Here is a 19,870-nt window from a genome sequence, read left to right on the forward strand (position 1 = left end):
GCTGAGTAGCGGAAACAACGACGGGATTAAAAATACGTTTCGTGGGCTGACAAAGGGGATGATAAAAGTCTAACAACTTCTGCTTCATAAGCATTACCAACTGGAACTTGCGTTTTTCAGACTGAGAGACTGGTGGTTCCCTGTTTCTCCCTTGTGGTTTCCTGCGTCTCCCTGTGCTCCCTGCGTTCGGGAGGAACGGGGGTGCGGCCACCAGGGCAGCCCTGAGCTTTGCTAAGGTAAAGGATAAAAGAGTAAAAAAGTGTAAAAAGGATCTTTCCCAGGAGCTATTTGAAGCCATTCCAAGCCGGATCATATACAATTGGGCCATATATTCATACAAGACTGTTACTGGGAGGCTGTCCCTGGCAACAGAGATAGCACTGAACACTTTGTATCGGTGTAAAACTGTATCCATTTAAGACTGTATCTACTTAAGACTGTGTCCATTTAAGACGGGAAAGGAGAGAGAACAGACCTTGAAAGTAACTGTTAAAGGACACATCGAGTTGAGACGGTTAAATGCGGTGAGCTACTATTGCGTGGAAAGATATAGGAATAATTTAAAACTGTGACTGGGAGAGTAAGATCCAACGGCTACTCTGCCAAGTGTTCTCTACTTAAGTCCTCAGCCATTCCTGCTCTCAATTTTTGCTTCGTTCCTGAATTTAGGGGACCCAGGTGGCATTGTGGTTAAACCACTGAGCCTAGGGCTTGCTGACCAGAAGGTTGGAGGTTCGAATCCCTGTGACGGGGTGAGCTCCCGTTGCTTGGTCCCAGCTCCTGCCAACCTAGCAGTTCGAAAGCACGTCAAAATGCAAGTAGATAAATAGGAACCGCTACAGCGGGAAGGTAAACGGCGTTTCCATGTGCTGCTCTGGTTCGCCAGAAGCGGCTTTGTCATGCTGGCCACATGACCTGGAAGCTATACGCCGGCTCCCTCGGCCAATAATGTGAGATGAGCGCGCAACCCCAGATTTCAGAGTGAAAGTTTCAAGTTTGGAACCTAATATTTCAGAAATAATGAACTCAAAGGACAGATTTAACTCATCTCATTAAGAACTGAAAATTAAAACTAACTGTATACTGATGGAGTACTCTGTTGTAACTGTAAAAAACGTATTAAAAAGACTCTTAATTTGGCTCTCACTTTTTAATTTTAGGATTAGGAATTAATGGGGGTCCTTGTCACAATAGCGGCTCAATAAGGGGTCCTCGAGAAAATTTTGTTGGGAACCCCTGATCTAGGCCATCTCAGGTCCACCCCATTCCCTCATTTCCAGCAGGGATCCAGCCAACATCACTTTGCCACGCCTTCCAGGCAGGAAGGGGAGCTCTGTGCCAACTGATGTCACTGCACAGGCAATGGCCAGCAGAGGCTGATGGAGGCCCACGGGACTAGGCAGAGGGACACCTTCGTCCATTCAACCCCTCCACTCCAGCCTGGCACAAAGGGTATTTGGATTGCCCTGTTAACACCAAATAAGTAAATAAAAGAGGAATTGCTAGTGTTGTGTAGAATTTAAACTTAAAAATAAATATCCATTGGTAATTTGCTTTATTTTTTATTTATATGTATGTTTTTAGGTGTGCGTATTTTTAAGTGGGGAACCAAGCTGCATTTCAAAAATGCCTATATAATATTATGCCTATGTCTTAACTGGGCAGGAGGACTCATTGATATACTTGCAGTTCACCATGACCTACTGGAGAGGTGGTGGAGATGTAGGAAAAGAAGGCCATTCTACCTTCTAAGAAAGCCAAATAAAGAAAAGTAAAATGTGTAGGCTTTCACAAATCCATCTTACCATACTATTTGTTATATGCTAAATTAAATATGCTTTCTTAGTCTAGCTGTGGTTGCAATGACTACAAATTCAATTCAATCTGAATATCAAAGCAGACATAAGGCTGGTACAAAGTAAAAAGAATGTGAGGGAAAGAGAAGAAAGACAAAGTGAGGGTTTTTTTTTGTTTTGTTTTACCTGGCACCATCTTATTTAGAGTATCTTCCAGTTATTCTGTTCCTCTAAGTATGAGGCAAGGTGGAATAGGACTACGTATGCGGAATGCAAATTTTTCCATTGCCAGAAGCATCCAGAAATCGAGGGCTGCCAATCTTTCCTACTGTATCCTACCCAAATTGGCAACATAGTGTAACAATAGTTAGCAGCCAGCTTCTCTGACACACACAAACTTTTGGGTAGTGAATAAAATTCCCTGTTTGATACAAGAGCACAATAATATTTCCATTGCTGACATACTTCCCACTCTCCCTTTGCAACATTCTGATTGTCTAATTTATTCTTAACCACATCCAGGTGGATTTTGCTTAGGAATAAAGCAACGTTTTAATCAGTACTACGCATAGTATTGCCAGAGTGAAATGGTTTTCAGATTGGTTCCAAAACAATTTGTTCCTGGGATGCCTTTTGTTGAGGAAGCTGCTGGTTCAGTTCAGTTTTGTTTATTGGTCAAGCAGACAGGTTTTAAACACTAACAAGTTGTTGGTGGAACAGACTAATGTGTTTTTCATTGGATGGGAAAACAAGGGACCGACAATCAAGCTTATTTACTTCTTGTGTCTTCCTTAAAAGCATATTTACATTTTGCCGACTCAGATGATAAATAAATTGTGGACTATAAATTCCTGGTGGATGGTGTTTTCATTGTGCCTTAGCATTTATTCATTTATTTTGCAGCCATAATTCAATCTAGAGGATATCACAGGCTTATAGGTATTTGGAGAAATATTTCACTCCTGTATTTCAGAGATGCTATTTGGACATGATGTTCCAAAATTACGCAAAGGCAAATGAAATATTCTGATTAGCGCTGAGTGCCCAGCACTAGATCACAAGTGACTGTGAACATACAGAGGTGACCTGTTCAGGAAAGACTGCAGTTCCAACTTCAAAACATTTAACAACAACAAAGCATACATACAAAGAACCAAAGAACACCCACCCCTTACCAACAAAGGGCTTTTATCCTTATCAGCTGTGTAGCAAATGTATTAAAATGCCAGCTCCAAGGCTTGGCAATCCATCAGCAGCAACTGCAGTGTTTGAGTTCATGGTAGGAGAGCTCATTCACCTTCTGGTGCTTTTGTGCTCTGCCTGCCATCTACGCTCATGTATGCCAGCAGGGGGTTGGATATGACAAGGTTCCTTCTCTCCGAAACACTGGGACATTGACAATGTCTCTGTAATAAAACATCTAACAACCGTTGCTTGTGTTCATGCTGATAATGTGTTGTATTATGAGGTCAAATTTTGTTCTCAGTTAATGACATGTTGGCACAGTTGGGAGTGGTATTTTCTTCCAGACAATTTTGATGAACTGTTACAAAAACAGCCACATATAATGTATGTGTGCTTCTGTGAATGGTGCATGTATTCAATACTTTCTTTAAAATTACTGGAATTAACCAAACCAACTATCCAGGGAACATCTTAAGTCCCTGAGTCTAGTGTTTCTATTTATAAAGAGCTGATAAATGCTTCCTCCAGGGCAGAAGTAGTATAGGTGCATTTGTTCAGAGGGTATTTCCCCATGTCTGAAAGGAAAGTAATATTCTTGGTGGGGGGGGGCATTTTGATTGGCAACCAATTGTTCCCCTATTTTAGGTTTTATTGTTGCTCACTTCCTAGCAAGCCAGCTATCTCAACATGCTTCAAGCCATAACACAAGCCAGTATATGGTCCTTTAGAAGTTTGCAAAGCACAAAGTACTAATCAAAATGAAATTAAGAAATGGGTTCTTATTTAAAGTTGACATTCTCCTGAGTCACCATTAAATCCAACATGAAATAATGAAAGAATAAATGAGAATAGAAGTGTAACTCTTTAAAAGCTTATTAATACCCTCAATTTAAACATGTCTATGATTTAAAGATCCCTGTCCATTTACAATAGCAGTTGGTAAATAGCAATTAACATAAAGATGTTAAATAAAAAGATGCTTTAAAATGAATTTGAGAGATTTCTTATTGGTGATAGGCAAAATTCCCTATCCAATTCAGAATTAGGATCAGAATTGCAATTTGTTTTGCAAAATATCAACTATAGTCCAGTCCCCCCAGGAAATTTGAACCCCATCTAAAGATGTGGGGGTTGGGGTGGGGGGGCAGAGACAGGAAACTGAAAGAAGAACCCATTTTTCTGATTTCTTCAAGAGTGTTTTTGTGTGTGTGTGCTCCCCCCCAAAAAAAGACCTAGGAGGAAATGCCCCCCCTTCCAGGTTTTGTTCCCTAGGTCCTCATATCTATAATATCATCATGAAATGGAAGCCTTGGCCCCTTCATATTTTCCTGGCAGCAGCAGTGGAAATGTCTCATGGAAGTTACAGCATGCTCAGCAGTGAATTAGACACAAGTGTGCTGGGACATGGATAAAGCAATCCTATAATGCAATTATGCCCAGTTTGGGGATACGTTGCTGTGCTATGCCCACAAAATGGCCACTGCATTTTATATGTGCCCAGTGCAAGGCAGGAGGTAGAAAACCATTGCAAGAAAAAACCCATTGCAAATGTGGCTGTTGTAGTCCCAAAATCCTTGACAGAACTGCCACTGGCCAGCAGTCCCAGCCACCCCATGAACACACATTGGCCAATCTCAGAGCATGGCCATGATGATACTGTTCCCCTCCAACACAACACACACATTATTACTATAATCTATATACCACCCTATACCTTCAGGTCTCAGGGTGGTTCACGGGATAAAATCAGAATATAAAATCACAAAGTACATAAACAAAATAAAAATAACAACTCAATGACCCCCCCCCACACACACATACACATTTTAAAAGGGCATAGGATGTCAATCAACCACAGGCCCGGTTAAAGAGGAACATTTTTGCTTGGTGCCTAAAGGTGTATAATGAAGGCACCAGGCAATACCACAGCTTTCTTCTCAACAATAATGATGACATCCTCATGTCATGTGTGCGATGTTGATGCCCCATCACCCTTACAAGCTGGCACCTCTGTTGGAAGAGGAGTCATCTGGCAGTGACAAGACATTCTCATGGGGCCAGTACCATCTACTCCACTCCTCGATAGGCCAACCATGCTGGGCAGCATCCTAGACCCTTGAATGGCTGAAATATTTGCCAGGGGCAATGATCATTTAGGGAGGTGGTTGGTTTTAAACAGCTGACTGGGAAAGTGTGATGCACTCTCCATGAGTTGCTCTTCCATTCTTGATTCCAGATTCCAAACACCTCTCCCCTCCTCCAGATTATAACAAAAACAATAAGGGCACCATTAGATGCATCTGCATATAATATCTAGTTTGTCCCTAAAAGGCCAGGGTGTCCTCATGGGGAAAATAAAATAATGCATTTCATGTGGGTTTTGTGAGAGTGTGTGAGAGAGGATTAAGAGTAAGAGACATAAAGTACGCATAGCTGTGTGTCTGTGTGCATCTGTTTCCTCCCTGACATTTTTTCCCACCACCTCCTTTTATATTCTTTCAATATATTTTTCCAACATCCCATACTGTAAATTCTTGCCGGCCTCACTATATTATGAGCTTATGTGATGTTCCCATTAGCTGAAACTATATGTGGTGCACTTTAAAGCAGGCTGCTGGTCTTCCTGCTATGCCTAGATTGCTGGCTTTTATATTATTCATGATGCAGAGCCTGAGGTTTTAAGTAAACCTGGAGGTGCTATAGCTTCTGACTACTCATTTGCTCTTTCAGTACTCAGTCTTGACTCTGTAACTTCCCTGCATAGAGTCATAAATATATCTTAGTGGAGGGTTTTTTTTGTGGGGAGGGAGCTACAAATTATATATACACTTTAAAACACACTAAAGCAGGGGTGTGTAATCTGCAAAAACCCTGGTGAGGTGCAAATTCAATAAAGTCCTGGCTATTGATTGACTGGTTGTACAAATTGGACAAGTTAGCAGCTAATTGGGTGCCTTGCTTAGGCAATATGTTGAACATGGCTTTTAAAAGGAGCATTGGAGTCACTAACTTAGAATGTCAGAGGATAACTGTACCATGACCGAAAAGGTCAGTAATTAAATGGCACACAGGTTAATTGCGGGGACAGACAAGAGAACTGAGATGGGAGATCAAAATGCATTAATTTAGCAAGGGGAAAGAGGAGAAAAGCTTTGAAAATCTGTTACACATTCAAGCCCATCCTTGGCAATTTTAGCTGAGATTAGGTTTTGTGCTCATTAAAGTCTGGAGCTAGATTCAGGGAATACAGCCAAACATGGGGGTGGCAAACATTAGATCCAGCATAGCTCTCAGACACAAACCCACAGTGTTGATGTCTTAAGCTTTTCATATCCTCAGCCCACATGATCTTTCTTTTGTGGGAAATCTTAATATTTGATCCAACTTACTACTTAATATTTTGGGATTTCCTCCTCCTTCTCCTTGCTACACAACACACACAATGGTTCTGCTTTTAATTGGAGATGTGATATCCTTCATAGGCTGAAGCACCTGTTGGGTTTTGTTGCATTACATTAAAAAAAAACCAACCCTCTGTTAAATAGGTAAAATAAATGTGGATATATTGAAAAGGTAACAACTGATTAATACAAAAATATTGGGGGCACAGAAGATGGGGAAGAAAATAACATTTTCTTTAACATCTATGGATCGGCATTAATGAAACTGCTTGACTGCACTACTAATTTTCTATTGTGTGTGTGTGTGTGTGTGTGTGTGTGTGTGTGGCCTGTGTCACATTGCTGAAGCTCGGCAGGTTTGGGAACCTTCTGCAAACTGATATAAGTTCCATGATGGGAGAAAGGTGGAATATAAATGAAATAAATACAATAAAAAGCATGATCTTAGCGTCAGAAATCACTACAGCAGTTTAGGATCTACAGCCTATGTTACCAAATTCTTCTTCTACTACTACTACATGCATCTTAATTCCTGCACCAATGTGAATGATAGAAATACTAGTATCTTGAAACCCATTAAATTAACGGGTGCTAGAACATGCAATTTCCCCCCCCCGCCCATTCCCCCTCTCTCCCCCTCCCTTCTTTTCTCCACCCACACGCGCCGGGACTCTCCTGGGCTGCCACCGGTGCTGCTCCTCCGTCGCTGCTCCACCTCCTCCTCCTCCACTGCCGCGGTCCATGCCTAGGCAGGGGAGGGGGGAAGGTAAGGGCGGCCAGGGCCCTCTTTCCTTCCTGCCCTCCCCCTGGGCTCGAGCCTGCTTTTGCGAAGGGTTAGCAGGGAAGAATGAGCAGCATCCCTCCGCTGCCACCGGCTTCTTGCTGAACGCGGTGGAGGCGCAGGGTAGCGGAGGAGATGCTTCACGAAGCAGGGAAAGAGGGGCGGGCGGCGGGCGGCTGCCACCAGCCCCCCTCCCTGCTCCCTGTCAAACATCTCCTCCCCCCCTGGCTGCTCTTCCTCCCCCCCCATGCGCTGCCCCCGCTTCTGTCTGCCTCTGACCCTGCACCGCAAGGGAAACGGTAGGCAGAGGGGTGGGGGGGAGAGAGCGTGCGCGTGTGTGCGATGCCCGCTTGCTGCTGGTCGTCGGGGGGGAGTGTAGGAAAGAAAAGGGGGGAAAGCAGCCTCCTTCTCCTTGCCTTTCCCAACCCACCCAGAGCTGAGCCCACCTCACGCCGGGTGGGGGGAGGGGTTGGGATGTGGTGATGGGGTGGGGGGTGGGGAACGGCGGCAGAGGGGACACGAACCCCCCGGCGGTGGTGGGGAACACGCGCTCATGTCTCAATCCCTCACGGTCCCTTTCCCTCTTCCCCTCGCGCCATTAGTCGGGAGGCGAGGCGCGGAACAGCGGTTTGGAGGAGAAGCCGTTGAGGGAGAGAGAACCACATTCCGCCCCCCGGCTCTGTGTGTGTCCAGTCTCTGCGTCCAATCCCTGTGTCCGTGGGGCACATGCGCAGTAGTGTGGACACAGGGAATACTGGACGCAGAGACACTTGCACTTTATTATATAGGATTCTGTTTTATTACTGCGCCATGACAAATGTTCTTTTTTTCTTTCAGGTTTGTTTCCAGCAGTTCTGAACTTGGCTTCTAATGCTCTCATCACCACAAATGCTACCTGTGGGGAAACAGGGCCTGAAATGTACTGCAAGTTGGTTGAACATGTGCCTGACCAACCTGCAAGAAACCTTCAGTGTCGGCTCTGTGACCTGCGCAGTAGGATTCCCAATCGTACGTGTGTAATTTTTCTTTCATGATGTGTGTCCATCTAGCCATCCTGTCTAGCATCACTGTTAATAATAATGCTTGGTTAAAATATTGCACCTTCATAGCCCTGGTTATTGAATGTGCTGATTCATGCACACTGGGTCGGGTTTTGGACATGGGAAGAAAATCCACCAATGGAAGCATCTCCAGTCTTTTAAGCCTCTGTTAAGAAGTGTGTACTTCTGCAACCCAGTCTCTGTTTTTAGTCTGCAGTGTAGCCAGCCTTTAAAATACACGGGCTTTCAATACAATCTCATCACATTTTAAGGTTTGCAAAATGTTCATTTGCCAGAATGAACTGTTTTATTTACCCAGAGATGGCCCTTTAATAAGAATGCCATGTAATGTAACCAGACTTTAAATGGTCCCCTTGGAATTTGTGAATCTGGTGTACCTCCCCTTAATTACTGTAGAAGGAAATGAACACACACTCCCCAGTTAATCATGTGTGAGCACAAATTAAAGACCACACTTTGATGGGTTGCCTGTGTGAGCTATCTCCCCTGTCATTCATCATTGAGGTTGGTCCTTAAGCCTGCAGTTCTACCCCATTTTTCCTGGTGGTGTATAGTATATTTTATCTCTCCCCTTTTAAAATTGGGAATACATTCCAGCAATTAATCAGTGGTTTTAAATTAATTAAGATTAAATTTCCGTAATGGGATTACAGTTAATTGTATATTCATCTCTCATTCCTCCTTTTCATGACTAACCCTTATATCAATTTGACTTGAGGAGGCTGATAGCAAAATTTCCAATTAGACAACTTCTATCACTATCACCTCAGAGACCTGGGTTTGATTTACAGTTGATTTCTTCCCCGCTAAGATTTTTTTCCCACTGATTGCCCCCCCCAAAAAAGATCAGACATAGTAAAAAAAAATATTGAGAGCAAAGGAATGCATTTTCCCCTGCTCTTGGTATTTTATTTTTAAAATGTTGTTGATATGAATCCAATAACTCAATTCTCTTCCTAATTTTTTAACACACTACTGTTAATGCTTCTAGAGCTATTGAATCATTTGATATTTGCTTACAGTTTATGACATTTGCAGTTTTTAGACTGACACCTATTCCTCCCACAACTGCTTTAATTGTGCTTCAGACATTCTGCTGTTTCACTGATGAGGCAGGATTCCTTTCCTTCAGTGAACTGCTGATTTGAATCAAAGCATAAGCTTATAAAATTAGCACCCTGGCTCAAAATTTTTAAAAATGTGGTTTTTAATGTGGTTTTTTACATGTTGGATCCAAATCATTGCTGTTATCTGTTGCTGTTATCCAAAAAGAAAGATCAGCATGTACAAGGAAGGACCCATCCATTGGATTGGGGCACGCATGTGCAACTGGGCCCTGTACACTTTGATATCCTAGCTAGATACCTGTAACCACTAGTTAGGAACTGTGGATGGCGTTTCAGCATTGTCCTGACCAAGATGTCTGCAAGAGACTGACAGGGCAATCATAACCATGTCTACTCAGAAGTCCTACTGAATTAAATGGAGCTTACTCTCTAGATACTGATTTACAGGAATTAGGAATTAGGCAACTGGAATTAGGAAGGGCAGCAGCACAACTTAAAGCACTGGATTTGTACCCTGATACCACTGAGCTTAACTAGCAAAACTAGCCATAGTGCTTGAAAAATTCTCCATTTGTCAGTATGACATATCCACAGTTCACAACTACCACTTCTCCTCCTTCATCTTCTTCTCACAACAGCTGACAGCTTCATTGGGTGTAATTCTCTGGGCACTGCTGCTGAGCATTTGCTGTTCATTTCAATGCACTGTGCATGGGAAATGTATTTAAAATCTCATTGAAATAATGAGAACTTGTTTTCCGAAACAACAGCCTATAGCCTAAACACTACAACAGAGCATTGTGTTTTAAGAGGCCTTAGGAGTAAGAAGTATGGGGAATCGTGGAAAGATCATCCCTCTCTGTGTTTAATCTGCATCTTTAATCTCTTCCTGATTATGTCTTGGAAATATATTTCATCCTAAATCTTTGTGATGCACTTCTAAAGCTTGTGTTGTGTTATTGCAAGCACAGGAAAATAATTTTATCCAGGATATTATATGTGCCTCTCACACACTACTTGTTGTTGTTGTTGTTGTTGTTGTTGTTGTTGTTGTTGTTGTTGTTGTTGTTGTTGTTTGTTGTTGTAAATTACTGTATGTAACTGAATTGGCTGAGTCAGTTGAAATGGAATTTGTGAGTGAGATGGAAGCCAAGTCACATTCACTGCTAATTAGCTTCATTGTTATTTTTGCATTTTACTAATGTTCCAACAGAGCGACACCCCATAACAAGTGCAATTGATGGCAAGAATACTTGGTGGCAAAGTCCCAGCATTCAGAATGGGTTGGAATATCACTATGTGACCATCACACTGGACTTGCGGCAGGTAACCTTTATGCTTTGTTTCTGCTGCTGAATTTTGGTGCTGACATTTGTTCCTATATTTCTACCTGTCTATGTAATCTTGAGCATCCAGGTATCAGGACAGGGAGCAGCATAAAACAAATTGGAAAAATATATAGAAAAACGGGACTTTTATGGCCATTACAGATGGAAACGAGAGTTCGCCCCTGCCTGCAAAAGGTTCAAGGTTTAATCTCCAACATTTCCAGGTAGGGATGGGAAAGACTTATGACAAAACCTCCAATCAGTATCGATAATATTGAGCTAGAGGGACCAATAGTCTGACTTAGTGCAAGGGAAGAAGTAATCCTCTGTAAATCACATCCTCCAACACAATATATTGCTCGTGTGAATAGAACACTCACACGAGCATTTATTGGTGTACAGAGAGTGGTGGTAACAATGGCATTACCTTTTTCAGAGCACTTTTTATATACAAATATTGAACGTCTAGGGCTGAGACTGGAGTCTAGAACACTGAAAGTTAATCTTTAAATGTTCTTAGAAATGCAAAAAGATTACAACACAAGCACTTTGTTGTTAAAAAATGGCAAATGTGCTTCCATGAAGCGGGCATAGTTCCAGTTTTCTTTGATCCAAGTAGGCCTTTGAAGAAATGTCATTGTGTTACAGAAAGCTCTGCAAGCTGTGTATCTTTTTGCGGGGGGTGGGGAGGAATTGAACCTAGTATATTCGGAAGTCAAACAAGTCCTGAGATACATTTGCATTAGACTCTGTAGGAAGTTTCTCTGTAGGAAGCTTTGGGTTTCTCATCGCATCTCCTGTCATTCTTCTCCTTCCATGGTAAGTTTGATGAAACGGCAAGTGTATAGATTCTAGGAGGCTGTTATCATTTGATGTTCACAAGAATGCTGGATTATGGCAGGTGTGCAACTAAGAGGACTTGGAGTGACAGAAGAGAAGTGGCTTTATTTCCCTTTAGCTAATGCAAATACAGAATATCTAGTTAGGTGCCAGAAATAACACACCGCGATGTTATATTTGTTGCTGCTGCAGCTCAATATCCAAGAAATTGAAAATAGCTTAGATAACCTAAGAGGTTCCACCCTTCCCTTTACTCATTCCCTGTGGAGCATTATCACACTGACTCCTGAAGCTGCCATCTTGACTGCAGCGTTGATCCCACACCCTGTGTGACAATAGCCAGAGCACCAGTTGATGGGGGATGAGAGTAGACATTAAAGTTAAATGAAGAATTACTGAGTGTATTTTATTTGAAGGGGGAAGAAACAGAGCCAGTTACTAACATTAGGATTAAATAGGCTAATGAAACCGGGAACAAGGCATGTAGAGCTACTTAATAAAACCAGTGCAGACGGAAATAAGATACTTGATATGAGGTGAGCTGGGATGTATAATCAACTAAGCAAAACTCTTGGCAAAACTCAGCGGACCTTTCAGTTAACACCCACAAATCACTTGCTCTCCCCTTCCCATGGAGAGTGACTGAGTCAAGTATAGTACATTTCACAACCAAAATTAGCAGCCTCATCCTTCAACAGATCTGTGAAAGTTCTGCCTCTCTTCTTACTACTAAGATTCTCCTGTGTATTTTTTAATTGTATTCTCACTCACCCTGTACTGCTTTTGCCCTAGAAAAGGATCAACCTGGGCGGACTCCTCTTTCCCAAATTATTTTCACAACCTCCTTTGTCCCTTCAGCTATACTCAATGAACAAGTATCACAACCCTTATGAACTCTGTTGCTTCCGAAAGACCAGGTTTATGACATCCCCGCTTTTCATAAGAGCAATCTTCCCAGGGTCCTCTTCTGTCTTCTTGGCCTCCCTCCTGTGTTATTTCTGACCTCATTAACATAACATCTGAAAATAATTATATAAATGGCCCACTTGCTAATCAGCTTAAGCCCTAATATGGTCACCAAACAGTTTCTCCAAAAATAGCTAGTAAAAATACCGTGGTAATTCAGAATCGCAAAATCTGAAGGGAATTTGTCACCTCCCTTCCCAGTAATGCCTACTGAGAGCTCCTTCTCCAAAGGCCTAAAGGCTTCATCTGTTAAATTAGGCTGCTGCAGCAAAATCAATGCTACCTGTTAGTTGCAAGAGAGCGGCCCCACTAGAAAAGATCAGGGATGAGTGGAAACTGCAGAAGTCCGGCCTCTGCACTTCATGTCAACCTCTTCCTCACTGCTCCACTTGTTTTTTCACCATATAACTCCACTCACACCCTTTTCCAAAATGCTATGGGGAATGTTGTGTAGCATAACATTGATTCCCAGGGAATGTTGGGAGAGAAGTTGCTGCTGATGGCTCAAAGAGGAGCTTCGTTGCCACCCTCAGTAGTGGCACATTAAAAAATATATAGTGAAATAACGATAAGCAAAAAAGGAACGGTCACTGCAGCAAATAATCTACCTCTCCCCCCCCCCCAAGAAAAAAATAACAGAACGACATTCCAAATTATTTTCAATCACTAGGAGAGAATCCACAAAATCAGCAATTGCTATGTCTATTTGCTTGCCCTTAGAATTTCGGATATCCCCCAGAGCAAGTAATGCTTCTTAGGCTGGAAACATGTGCTGTGGCCAATGTGAGACCATTGCCAAAAGCAGCAACCTATGTCCCCACTTCCTCACATTTCTGGCCAGTGATATTTTTCTAGAAAAAAGGTGCCAGAACTCACCATAAAAACCTCCCTCCTCTTAGAATGAAAATGGCACCCACCTGAGTGGTGCCAGAACTGAGTTCTGGCGAGTTCTGGCTAAAAAAAGAGCTCTGCTTCTGGCAGTGTTTTATCAGGGGAGATGTGTGACACGAAGTCAGCATGTTGTGGGATCCCCTCCTTTCTCCACTTGCACTTCATTGGCTGTTGCCAAAGCTTGCAACTTTATGATGTCACATCACAATATCTGTGGTATTGAATCCACAGAGAGAACGATGAGATGTGATGCTACTCCTTTCAGTTGTATTGTGCAGGTCTAGTCTTAAACACATACCAATCTATGTAATAAAATACTGAATAAAACATGGGGTTTCTCTTTTGGTTGTGGTTTTATGGATGGAGTCAAAAGGACAAGATGAAGACATCAATTGATTGTGCTTTCTCTCCTCAGAAAGCTTGTGATCCAGTCATTACTAGGCATTTTATGGATTATTATTAAAATGCTGTATCCTTTTGTACAACAGATTGGACATTTTCTATTGCTAAAAGTCATGGTCTGTAAATTGCAGGAATGCATTAGTGGCTGTTATTATTGATAATTATGAATGTACATAGAAAGCTTTTAGCAAATTCTAATGTTGTGGGGAATGAACCAAGAAAATAATTACAGTTTTCATCATTAAATAAACCTAGACCTTTTGGAGGAGTTGAATTATATTTTTGGTGACTATCCATCATAATAAAATAATAGCATAACACAATAATAAATAATAATGCATTTTCCCCCTAAATGACATCATTTTAGCTGCATAAACAGGAAAATATAATTATTATTCCATTTTAGGGTAATTATAGCGTTCCTTTCAGAAGCATGCAAGTACCATAAGCCAAGGGTATTTATGGTCTACCCTTAACTCTGCCCTTGACTGGGGATCATAGGGTTGTCTCCAACACTGTTGCTCTTGTAGTGGGACTTTCCCTTCCACTTCTCCCCCCTGCACATCCTTAAAATCTATGCCAGAGGGCTGGGGCAGCCTTCAATACAACCCATAGTTTTGTGGCTAGGAAACAGCTGAAATCTTATATGCATAGCAATATAAGTCAGCCCCCATCACGTTTCAAGCTTCAAAATGGAGAAAAGGTTACAGCATTTGGTGATTTTTAGTTTAGAGAAAAGGCAAGTTAAGACGACAAGGTAGAAGCTTACAGCACTGTGCATTGTATGAAGAAAGTGGATAGAGAAAAGGTTTTCTGCCTCTCTCAGAAAACTAGAACTAAGAGTCATCCAATGAAGCTGAATGTTGGAAGATTCGGGAGAGACAAGAGATTTATCATTATTAAATTATTAACATTTTTCAAACTCTGCTTAGCTAAACTATGTAATTTGCTCCCACCATGCCAGGGATGGCCACTAACTTGGATGGCTGTTAAAAAAAAGAAAAAAGGATTAGGCAAATTAATGGATAATAAGGCTACTAGCGGCTACTAAGCCCGATGGATATGTTCGACTGCCACAGTAGGAGGCAGTATGCTTCTGAATACTAGTTGCTGGAAACCACAGAAGGGGAGAGTGCTGTTGTACTCAGGCTTTGCTTGTGGGCTTCCCATAGGCTTCTGGTTGAACATCATGAGAACAGATGGGCCACTGACCTGATGCAGCAGGCTCTTCTCTGTATTTTTTTAAATTTAAAAATCAGTAGGCTTCTATCTGTTGCAAAGATTGGGGGCGGGGGGATTTTAAAATAATATTTAGAAAGGTCTCTCTAGGAAGACGGATCAGCTTTGGACACCAAGCCACAATAGAGGAATCATGAGCAGCAGAGGAGAAAGTCATGCAAATGACTCATGAAGAAATGCATAGTTTCCATTAATGTCTGCCTTCAATTTATGTAAATGTTTCTTCCCCCATGAAAGAGGCACCTGTTTCCCCCTGCTTCATTCACAAGAGGCTTCAGAATGTCTTTATAATTTCAGTGGGGGGGGGTTCATGTATTTGTTTATTATACTTTTTATTGTAAGCAGGATAAAAGGGAGAGAGGGAAGAAAGAAACAATGTTAGCACCCATTAACAATAAGTATTTTATATATAATATCAGGTTTTAAAATGTACACAGCTGCTTGACCATCTAAATTTTACAAACATGAAATGATGCCAGCCTTTCCTTGTCATTGTGATGTGAATGTGATAGTGCATTTTTTTACAACTTCTATCAAACGTTTCTCCGGCATTCTGGAGCCTCCTGGCCGTTCACATGTCTTGATCTGAAAAAAGCCCTACATGAGGAGTTACTTCATGATATCTTCTCCCTAGACTATAACTGAAGTGTTGGGAACAGGAAGACTGACTACTGAGTACCTCAGATCAGTGCACTGGCTAATTTGTATAGGAAGTTCTTCCTCTTATCCCAAAAAAGGTCTTTCTTTAAAAGCAGAAACCACTTTAACAGATAACAGACAGCTGTCAGGTACTTGGTAGGCAACCTCCCCACCTTCCTGCACTTACAGCAGGCATCCCCAAACTTCGGCCCTCCAGATGTTTTGGACTACAATTCCCATCATCCCTGACCACTGGTCCTGTTAGCTAGGGATCATGGGAGTTGTAGGCCAAAGCATCTGGAGGGCCACAGTTTGGGGATGCCTGACTTACAGGAAAGTGAAGTCGAGGCTGCTGTGAGGTTTTTCCCCCAGGAAGTCTGCTCACCCAAGAAGGCTGCAGAGTGCAGTCCACCAGAGATACAAACTGCAGTTTGAAAGAAAGCTCTCTCTCTCTCTCTCTCTCTCTCTCTCTCTCTCTCTCTCTCTCTCTCTCTCTCTCTCACACACACACACACACACACACACACACACACACACAAAACAGGCCATCCTTCAGCCTTCTAAACTAATCAGAATATATTTGTGTGCATATTCATGTTTGCCATCTATATATAGTACCTGTTTGATTAATGCCACAATCCTACAGAGTTAGGCATCTTCAGCTAAGCTATTGAAGCCAATGCAATTAAAACCGTCTGCCTTTATGCAGTACTCGTGAGTCAGCAGCATGCTCCAAGATCTAGAACAACAGAAGCTTGTTGAATTATCATGCAATATTAAGGCTTATCTGTTAGCAGTATTGTTTTTATTGGTGGCCAGGTATGTTTTCAACTGTGAATTGTGCGTGTGTGCGCACAGCCTGCAAATTCTGGAAACTTATCTGTACTCAAGTTCGTTAAAAATCTATCAGTGAAGTGTGCAGCATTTTCATGTAAATATGTTTTTATACTCTGCTGAAAGCCGGCCAGAGTGGCTGGGGAAACACAGCCCGATGAGCTTACACCCCCTCCTGTGGTTTCCAGGAACTGGCATTGAGAAGCATTTCTGCCTCTGACCATGGAGGCAGAGCATAGCCATCATGGCTAATGACCTTCCCCAACATAGTGCCCTTCTGATGCTTTGGACTACATTTCTCACCAGCACCAGCCAGCACCAGCCTCCCCATGTTGGAGAAGACTGTTCTAACATGCATACAGACTTGACACCCTAGAAGCAGTGGCAAGCCCCATAAATGAAGTCAAAGTGTTGGGAAGTTTCGAAGTGTTGTAGTAAGATTACACAATGGTAGCTGAGTCTTGGTCAGCTTTGCTCCTGTTTTTGAAATATACTGCAGCTAAGCAGTTTACGGGGAATCAGGACAAAACCTTTAAAACTGGATGTTTGCAGCATAAATAACAGTATATGGGAATATCTATGGTCACAAGATATGACAGAATTACTATTGCAGCTGCCGTTTATCTCCGAACAGACATTGAAATTTAGGATCTTTGCTAAAGATTAAAACCGCTCCAAGGGCAGAAACATTTTATTGCTAACACAGAGTTAACACAAGGATGATGGCAGCAATAGACCCTTTAGAGGGGATGTTCTAATAGTTGCATAGCTTTTTTACATTTGCAAATATATGGATCATTTCTCCATGGCGGGCTATGGGGAATTAGGCTTTCATTGTTACAGTGCACTTAATTATGATTCAATACATTTCAGGGAACAAGATGTATATCCAATGCTTTTTGGGGGGGTGTACGCAGGGGTACGCATACCCCTAAACATTATGTGAATCTTTGTACTTTTGTCCATTTAATGTATTCACTTTTCTTGAATTGAACTATAAAATGGTGATTGAGTCAAAATGAGAGTTCCCCTAAACATTTTTTTAAGAAAAAAAGCACTGTGTATATCTAATAAATGCAAGTGGAGAATTTGTGGCCGGAACATTTGGATAAAACCAAAGTGGGGAAGGCTATTCTAAATTTGACACTGTTTCAGCAGATGATCCAAAAGTAAGTCAAATTGGTAGAAAGTTTCAAATTACCATCATAAAACAGACAATGAGTTTCAGAAGTAGTTGAATCTTGTATAGGCTTGCTCCTGTTTTTGAAATATATTGCAGATAAGCAGCTTATTGGAAGTAAAAACAGTTTTTTTTAAAAAAAAAAGCTGGATGTTTTCAGCATATATTAATATAATGTAATATCATATGATATGTTATGATAGGAATATAGGTGGTCACAAGATAATGGCAGAATCATTTGCCTGAAATTATCTCCAAATTATTGGAGGTGTATCTAGCATAAACTTTTCATCTGTTGGTGAAGATAGCCAGACCTTTGGGGATGGTGACAAAGACTACTTACCATATTCAAACAGCAGTGGAAGTTGTACCTTGGAGTGGTCCCTTCAAATTATTATTATTATTATTATTGGCAGGCAGTTGATGCCTGCGGGGAGGGTGATGCTCTGGTGGTGAACCTTACGGGGCCAGTCTTCTGTTGGGTCCACCAGTGGGGCATAAAAGCTTGAAGCAGTCATACCACTATCCTATATATGCTATAGCTCTGCCCCGAGGTAAATGGGCAGCGCATGAGTGTGGCTTTGCTATGGGGCTTCTCATTCTCCATATTGGGCCAGGAAGAGTTTGTCTGCAGACAGATTGGGCCTGCCTGGAGGTTTTGCCTTCCTCATAGCAGTTGTCAACTTTTGGGGGGAAACAGTATTGTGTTGGATCCTTAGTCTAAATCAGGCATCCCCAAACTGCGGCCCTCCAGATGCTTTGGCCTACAACTCCCATGATCCCTAGCTAACAGGACCAGTGGTCAGGGATGATGGGAATTGTAGTCCAAAACATCTGGAGGGCCAAAGTTTGGGGATGCCTGGTCTAAATCGGGGGGGGGGGGGTTAATTCAGGGTAACCTGGTAAAGGAGTCCAGAGGCTGGGTTCTGACTGAAGACCCCAGAGAGGGGCAAGTGAATTGGCTGTGCAAATCACAAAGTAAGTCAAAGCAGTTGTGTTTCTTTTTATATTTGATGGGTGAAATAAAACTAAGCCAGAGTACATGTTTATTTCAGTGACTCTGCTCTGAATATGACTAACATTGGATGTTACCCAACATGTTTTATTTTGTAACCTGATCTGACTTTGTTTTTGGTAAGGGAAATCCATATCATAACCTAAAACATACTCACCAGTGCAGCACCCCAAGAACACCACTTCATTTTTGTATCCATGAGCCTGTTTGTTTATAACCTTTATCTATCATGCTCACTGCCCCCCCAAAAAACCACTCTCGAAATTAGGGTTATTGAAGAATTAATGAAATCACAATGATGTTAAAATGAAAGCCAAAGCTTAGTCCAACAAAACAGATAAGCTCAAAATAGCCAGCTGTCACAGCGCTGTCAGACAAGGAATGTCCAGAGTGAGAAATTAACTCTTTATTGTAACATTTACAAGTTAGGGAAAGGCATGTCCATCAGTCCTACGTTTCCCAGCTACTCCTAGGTGTGCATCCCATGAGGCAGTTGCTGCAACAGAGAGTCCCCGCTCCCTACCTCAGCTTGTGTCTCCCCTATCCCAGCTGCACACATATAACCTACATGTAACCTTTTGTTCCTCCTACTTCAGTCTTCTTCTGCTCCTGAGTGGAGCAGGAGAGGTGGGGGCAGGAGGAGAAGGTATGGAAGCCCTTGACTCTACACCAACCTGACCTCTCTCTCCCTCCTCCAGCACCTGTTCTTCACTCTCGGATCCTACAGCTTCTCCTGCCTCTGACTCCTGTCTCTCAGCTGCTACAGGCTCCCCCCAGATCACGGATCCCATCTTTTTTTTATCCCAATCAGTCTCCAACCCCACTCCTCCCATTGCCCACTCATCAGTATCCAACCACCCCCCTCCTCAGTGTCCAGCCAGTCCCCAACACCAACAAACAGTTTGACCAAATCATAAGGGCACAACTTCTCAGCAGTCATGTTTAAAGCTTTTTGATGCAACAATGACAAAAATGCCATTCTTGAGTCAGATGTCAGTCATCACAACAGAAATGTGGCAGAACTAAAATGAGAAGCCCTTCTACTTCAGTAGAGTATTTTTACTGTTTCACAAAGCTTCATTATTCCATATTTAACATTCCTTTCATATAAGGCACATTAGGAACAATACACCATTTTAAAAAATCTTGTCAGAGTGTGTGGCAATGCTGCTACTAACATGAGTTTGACCAAACTGCAAGGCAGTGGAAGACAGGAGTGTCTGGGATGCTCTGGTCCATGGAATC

At 42.2% G+C, this 19,870-nt stretch overlaps 1 protein-coding gene across 8 annotated transcripts in view; it reads left to right on the forward strand.

Annotated features, from left to right (window-relative positions):
- LAMA2 (laminin subunit alpha 2) overlaps nucleotides 1-19,870 on the forward strand; it is a 372,327-nt gene that overhangs the window by 91,156 nt on the left and 261,301 nt on the right. For all 8 annotated transcript variants that reach the window (XM_035109029.3, XM_088666122.1, XM_088666125.1 and 5 more), the window contains exons 2-3: nucleotides 8,001-8,171; nucleotides 10,505-10,617. In XM_035109029.3, the coding sequence (XP_034964920.3) occupies nucleotides 8,001-8,171; nucleotides 10,505-10,617 (284 nt within the window). The remainder of the gene's footprint in view (nucleotides 1-8,000; nucleotides 8,172-10,504; nucleotides 10,618-19,870) is intronic.

This window comes from Zootoca vivipara, chromosome 3, assembly GCF_965207765.1.
Source record: "Zootoca vivipara chromosome 3, rZooViv2.hap1.1, whole genome shotgun sequence".
NCBI classification, from domain to species: Eukaryota; Metazoa; Chordata; class Lepidosauria; order Squamata; family Lacertidae; genus Zootoca; species Zootoca vivipara.